This window comes from Tenrec ecaudatus, chromosome 11, assembly GCF_050624435.1.
Source record: "Tenrec ecaudatus isolate mTenEca1 chromosome 11, mTenEca1.hap1, whole genome shotgun sequence".
NCBI classification, from domain to species: domain Eukaryota; kingdom Metazoa; phylum Chordata; class Mammalia; order Afrosoricida; family Tenrecidae; genus Tenrec; species Tenrec ecaudatus.
Genome location: NC_134540.1, coordinates 92,257,040 through 92,264,224, shown reverse-complemented (window position 1 = coordinate 92,264,224; position 7,185 = coordinate 92,257,040). Strand labels below are relative to the sequence as shown.

The window sequence follows — 7,185 nt, the reverse complement described above, 5'->3', positions numbered from 1 at the left end:
GGTGGTATTGTATATAGATTTTTATATAATTGGTAAGCTTGAGCCTTCAGCTCACAATATGATAGCGGACCTATTAACTCCATTTTGTCGGGAAGAAATGGAAAGGCAAAGAAGTTGATGGACTTGCTCAGAAACACCCATAGTGAATAACAGCTCTGTAAATTGAACCCAATTAGGCATGCTCGTCAGAAGCCCCACGGAAGCAGTTAAGCCCTTGGTTGCTCACTGAAAGGTCGAAGGCTCAAACTCACCTGCAAGGTCTGCAAGGGAAAGATGTCCTAGTGTGCTTCTGCCAAGGCGACATCCTTGAAACTCAAGCAGCCACTTCTGTGTCTGACACGGAGACTATGCGTAGAGGGAGACTGGCTGTTTTGGTTTTGGGAATCATTAATGATCAATACATTTGGTTTAATTTTAGGAACCATGCCAGTTTTCATGCTTAATCATGAAAGATATATCCTGTGAGCATTAAACACCTATCATGGAGGACCTAAGAAAAGAACTTTCATTTATTATTTGTTAAGGAACAGCTTTAAGGCATACATGTAACAAAGTGCTCAAGCAGTTTACATTTCTCATGATTACTTTAAAGAAAATGCAAAAGAGAGGTCTTCTTCAGACCTGGAATCCGGACACACAGTTTCTAGTGAGTTTTGCCTCACTACCTGTAGCTCAAGAATCACAAGAACAGTGTCCTCCTGTTTGTGTACACTGAAGCGGGGCAAGTGAGTCTGAGAAAGCAAGATGCACAATAAACTAACGAGAAACATCATCTCGGAAATGGATGGAGGGAAGGAGTGGGAGAGGGAGAGAAATGTCACACCTGAAAAGAGTTGAGAAGATAAATTTTGTTCATGCAATTTGATTCCCAATCAAGAGGCCACTTTGTATTTTGGCTACCTTGCCTTTTAAATTTTGGTTGTGTGTTTTAACCTAGTTGACTTATTGGGGGGGGGGAGAGGGGGATTGGCGGTTCAGAGGTAGAGTTTTTGCTTTCCATTCATGACACTTGGTTACAGCATCAACCAATAAACCTCATGCACAGCCACCACTCGGTATGTAGAGGCTAGCATGTGTCCATCTGCTGCTCAAAACCAGCCAATCGTAAGCCGATGGATCAAAATGATCTGCCCAGCAACAGGTGAAGAGGATACCACAGGAGCAGGCACCAATTATTTCATTGTGTGAGGGGGGCCACCAGGAGTCAGAGTATGACTTCTTGCATAATGTTAGTACATATAATTATATTAAATTTACAACTGAAATAGCTTTGATTTAGAGAGAATCTGTACATTTTGAAAGATCACACAGTTTCCGATTTTAAAAATCTGATAAAAAACTAAGTCCAATATTGTACTTCTAAGAGCTCAGCCCCCAAAGTAGACCAACGCATTGTCTGTTTTAGGTGGTCGTAGGAGATTGAGCCTCTAAAAAGAAGTTATTTCACTGGAAGGTAAGAAAGTGACAACAAATATTCAGATTCCCTATAAAGTTCCCTTCTAAACACAAAATAATGAAACAGACCATGTTATATAAAAACTACTAGATATTATCTTTCAGAAAGAGAATTTATCAAAATGAAAAAATCCCTCATCTTAATTAAGCTAAAAGATAAAACTAGGATTAATGCAAAGATTAGAAAAATGACTTTTAATTAAACATATTTAGAGGAAATAAAAGTAGTTGTTCAGTCTGGGTTTAAAAAAATATTTCCTCCAAAGGAATAAATTGCTTGTAAAAGCCAAAGCCAGTTATTGCATCTGGAGGTCATACGCCTCATCAGTTTATCATCATATCTATCAATGGATTTTTTGGGTGGAAAAAGAAATTCATTTGATTTTTCTATTTGCCAGGCAGGATAAGGGATTAAACGGGAATAAGCTGCAGAGAGTGTTATTTGGGGGTAGATGGCAAACAATCTAGTCTCTGTCCTTTGGTTATCCCTTGGCTTTGTCTTCTCTCTCACCTGGAAACTTTGATGTCAAATAGATTATCAATCTCCAAATAGTTCTGATAACCAAGCCCTATCCACTTGAAGGATTCAGTTTATAAGAAATAGATACTGAGCTTTTTTTCTAAGAAAGGAAAAAAAATCTGATTTTACAGGGATCAGAAAGCACACAATATGGTTGCTTAGAAACTTCCTCACACACAAATGCAATATGAAATAGCTTCACACACAGAGATCAAGTGTTGCTAAATAAAGAAACCTTCCTGATGACCAAATCCGTTGTGAAAGGTTATATATCGTTTTATATCTGTTTTCAAAGAGCATATTTTGTCTTACGTTTTTGACACAAGCTGGAGCACACGGAGAATTCACTTTTGTTGTCTTAAAAGCACTCCAATTCACTATGCTTTCAAATTGATAACATGCATTTACAAGATTTAATTCATGGCTTTGCCCTAAAGTCTTCTTCTTCTTCATATATATAACAGGCATTGCAAAGAATATATATATATAATATATATATATATATATATATATATTCTTTGCAATGCCTGTTAGAAAGTACCTCGTGGCCATTTCGTATCATTTGCTGCATCTTCATTTTGACTTCATGACATTCTAGCAATGCGCCTAGCATGGCCTGTGCCTTGCAGGCAACTCGGTGTGTTCAAAATGGATTTCATTGTCCTTGCCAATGGCCTGGCTTGCTTTCAGGTCTTTGCTTCAGGGATAAACATCCTTTAGTGTTTTCCACCATTTTCAATCTGGTTGAAATTCTGAACAAGAGTCAGAAATCCATTTAACAGGATGGGATTCTAAACTTCGGAAATTTCTCAAACTTGTGTCATGTTCTTCACCTGCTGGCACCAGTCAGCACCCTCAGGAACAATGTCCCACTGGAGCCAAGGAGAGCTAGTGTCTACATCACTGCGCGTTCTCATTACATAGTAACTGAATAAGTACATAAAGCAAACAAACAAACAAAAAAACAAAACAAAAAAACTCACTTCCATCTAGTCGATGTGGACTCATAGTGACCCTATAAGACAGGGTAGCACTGCCCCAGTGGGTTTCCTAGATTGTAACTCTTTACAGGAGTAGAAAGGCCAGTCTTTCTGGCAGTTTCAAATTGCTGACTTTGAGGGGCTTCAAACTGCTGACCTTGTGGATCGCAGCCCAACCCATAACCACTATGCTACCAGGGTTCCTAAATACAAAGACAGATAAATATAAATAATATTTGCTAGAAACCCTTATTTTAGTACTATAAATTGCCTTTTTACCCTTACATTGTAAAACAACAATTATGTTCTGGCATTTATTTATGATTTAATTATTCAAGAACACGTTCTTGGAAATTATAGTTTAGTCTTTCCTCCTTTTAAATAAAAGCTTGTTTTTAATCTATATTTGGTCTCTTTATTTTACTTGCAATTTCTCTACTGAATGAACCTGGGATGTAGTATTTGACAAATTTTGGATTTGACCGTCTGGATTTTGCTCATGGTGGTCCCTCCTGTTCCAAGAGGTTGACAGCCAGGTCTAGATACTTGATCAGACTCAGGTTTGACTCCTTTGGCAAAAGTATGAACAGTATCATTTTGTGTAAACTATCCTAATTGGGTCATATTTAAAATAAATGGACTGATTTTTAAATCCCAGGAAATAGGCTTGATTTGTTTCGTGCATTTCCTCAGTTTTCGAGACAATGAATAAGTTTTCTGGCTTCTCCAGAATGCAACTAATTATGTTTATTTAGTGTTATTAGAAACTCATGAATGTAACCAATTTGATGGGTTTTGAATCATACTAAATTTTATCCTTTTAATAGTTTTTATGTATTGTATCTATGGCCAGTACAGCCTTTTAAAATGAGGTGCTGGATGTTTTGAACTCTACCAACCTTTTGAGAGCTGTCATGATGTTTCAGATCCAGCTATTCGAGTCCCTGCCTCAGGCCTGAGGCCTTTCTGTAGCAAGTCTCTCTGTGGTAGTAGGTACTGTCCAGTCAACTTAAACGCAAGGTCACCCTGTAAACTGCCCATGCTTGCAGCCACTGTGTCAATACATCTCTTCCAGGGTCTTCCTCTGACAATTCACCAAGCATGATGCCTTTTTCCAGAAACTGGTCTCTCCTAATAACGTGAGCAAAGTATATCTGATGAAGTCTTGCCATCCTAGCTTTGCTGGAGCATTCTGCCTCTAATTTCAAGACCGATTTGTTCGTTTTTTTGGCAGTCCACGGCGCTTCCAATATTCTTCACCAGCACCACAATTCAAATGCACCCATTCTTCTCCATTCTTTATTATGCAATGTCCAATTTTTACATACATATCAGGTGATTTTAAATGCCATTAATGAGTATAATGAAAGGATAATACCTTGATGCAATTTACCTGGTGTGTTTTTTTTTCTCAAACCAACGGCCTTACATTATTTATTATTAAACTCTCGATGGAAAAGGATAAAAACCATGGAAAAAACCAGTTGATTTGCCAATACAGGTTCAATTGATCAGATCATGGCAAAAGTCTTAATCCAACTTTGCATGACTGACCGCTAGTGAGCCTGCAAAAATGGGGCCATGCCTGCCATTCGCTTGGGGCAGGGGGTGGGGGGGTTGCTCCTTACACACCCAGCTTGCTTCTATTCCAATGTCTTCTCTTGGCGTTGAACCTGATCTGATTACCAGTTTTCATTCGAATCCATTGAGGAATGGGCTGATTCTGCTTCTGTTTCTTGGCCAGGAATCTCCTGATCCTGAAGGTCTTATGAAATGACATGGCGAAGTCGGAGGAACACCACACCCATGATGGCAGAGAAACTGAGAGCCATTTTTCTGATTTTAAACCATGTCATGTGCCTTTGCTCTGTTCAAATGGCTGCCTCTTGGTGATGCACAGTTTTCTCAGGAGAATAATACAGTGCTGGGAAGGTCCCATTTTTCTCATTCCTATCCAGAGGTTGTTAGGATCAGCACAAACAACTTTGCATAGTCAATAAAAAAAAGTAAGTAAAAATCTTACCGGTATTTGGTGCTTTGAGATAAAATCCATCTGGTGTCAGCTATGATACCCCTTGTGCCACATCCTCCTCTGAGTCTGGCTTGATTTCTGTCTGGTTCTGCTGCAATCCTTGTTGGATGATCTTCAGCAAAATTTTACTTGTTTGTGATCGTGATGATATTGTTCAATAATATCCACATTGTGTTGGGTCATCTTTCTTTGAAATGGTTACAAATATGGATCACTTCCACTCAGTTGGCAAGGTCTTCCAAATTTCTTGGCAAGCGTCTTTTTAGGTGAGCATTTCAAGTGCTTTGCCAGCTTGTTGAAACATGTCACTGGGTATTCTGTCTGTTTCTGGAGCCTTGTTTTTTGGGTAGTGCCTTCAGCGCAGCTTGACGTCTTCCTTAAATACTGTCGGTTTTTTATTCTAAGCTACCTATTGAAATGGTTCATTGTAGACTAGTTCTGTTTGGGACCATAACTGTGCATTTTTCCCATATTGTTTTAATGCTTCTTGTTTTATTTAATATCTTTCCCATAGAATCTTTTCAGTATTGTAAATTGAGGCTTAGTTTTGTGTCTTCAGTACTTTCAGATTGATAGATATAGTGAACATGTTCTTCCATTTTGATTTTCTACTTCCAGATCTTTGCACATTTCATTATAATACTCTATCTCCTTCGACAGCACTTTGAAAATTTCTTTTTTTCATCATTTTATTAGGGGCTCATACAAATCTTATCACAATTCATACATACATCAATTTTGTAAAGCATATCTGTACATTGGTTGCCCTCATCATTCTCAAAACATTTGCTCTCCACTTAAGCCCTTGGCATCAGTTTCTCATTTTTCCCTTCCCTCCCCACTCCCCCCTCCATCATGAACCCTTGATAATTTATAAATTATTATTTTGTCATATCTTGCTCTCTCCCATGTCTCTCTTCACCCCCTTTTCTGTTGTCCGTCCCCCAGGGAGGAGGTCACATGTTGATCCTTGTAATCGGTTCCCTCTTTCTAACCCACTCTCCCTCTACCCTCCCAGTATCGCCACTCACACCCCTGGTCCTGAAGATATCATCCTCCCTGGATTCCCTGTGTTTCCAGTTCCTATCTTTGCCAGTGTACATCCTCTGGTCTAGCCAGACTTGCAAGATAGATTTGGGAGCATGATAGTGCCAGGGGTGGGGGTCAGGGGAAGCATTTAGGAACTAGAAAAAAGTTTTATTTTTCATCAGTGCTGCATCGCACCTTGACTGGTTCATCTCCTCCTCTAGACCCTTCTGCAAGGGGATCTCCAGTGGCCGGCAAATGGACTTTGGGTCTCCACGCTGCACTGTCCCTCTCAATCACTATGGTAAGATTTTTTTGTTCTGATGAAGCCTGATACCTGATCCCTTCGACACCTCGTGATCACACAGGCTGGTGTGCTTCTTCCATGTAGGCTTTGTTATTTCTGAGCTAGATGGTTGCTTGTTTACCTTCAAGCCTTTAAGATCCCAGATGCTATACCTTTTGATAGCCGGGCACCATCAGCTTTCTTTACCACATTTGCTTATGTGCCCATTTGTCCTCAGCTATCATATCATGGAGGTGTGCACCCAATGATATGATTTTTTGTTCTTTGATGCCTAGCTGATCCCTTCGGTACCTTGTGATCGCACAGGCTGGTGTGTTCTTCCATGTGGGCTTTGTTGCTTCTGAGCTACATGGCCACTTGTTTACCCTCAAGCTTTTAAGACCCCAGACGCTATAGCCGAGCACCATCAGCTTTCTTCACCACATTTGCTTATTGTTTTCAGCTCCTTTGTTACATCATTTCTTCCTTGCACTTTAAACTATTCTCTTATCAAGAGTATATCTCAGTCATTTCTGACCCTCTGAATCTTCTTTCTTTACTGTCTTTTTAATGGATTTTTCTGTCTTCATGTCTTATATCCTCCCATATATCATCATATATTCTGTCATTAGCATTCAATGGCTCAAATTTATTATTGAGATGTTCTCAAAATTTGGCTGTTTACTTTTGATGAGTTAGCCACTGTTATCCTGATGAATAGCAGCAGACCTGCTTCATAGCAATGAATTGTTTCAACAACATAAACAGCCAACTATACATGTGGATTTCACCATATGAAACACACAAAATTCAAATTGACTACATCTGTGGAAAAAAATAGAGAATGATATTAAATTGATATTAAAGATAGATACTTCTTGAGTAC

The 7,185-nt window shown here is 39.2% G+C and overlaps 1 protein-coding gene across 1 annotated transcript; it reads right to left on the bottom strand.

The window, feature by feature from the left end:
• Positions 1-4,579: 4,579 nt before the first annotated feature.
• LOC142460826 (large ribosomal subunit protein eL39-like) lies at positions 4,580-4,735 on the bottom strand. Its single transcript, XM_075562597.1, has one exon. It carries the CDS (start codon positions 4,733-4,735, stop codon positions 4,580-4,582), a length of 156 nt encoding a protein of 51 aa, XP_075418712.1.
• Between the last annotated feature and the right edge of the window lie 2,450 nt (positions 4,736-7,185).

What these genes read in the sequence shown, in the direction of transcription:
- LOC142460826 (XM_075562597.1), bottom strand. Translation starts at nt 4,735, where the DNA reads ATGTCATTTCATAAGACCTTCAGGATCAGGAGATTCCTGGCCAAGAAA.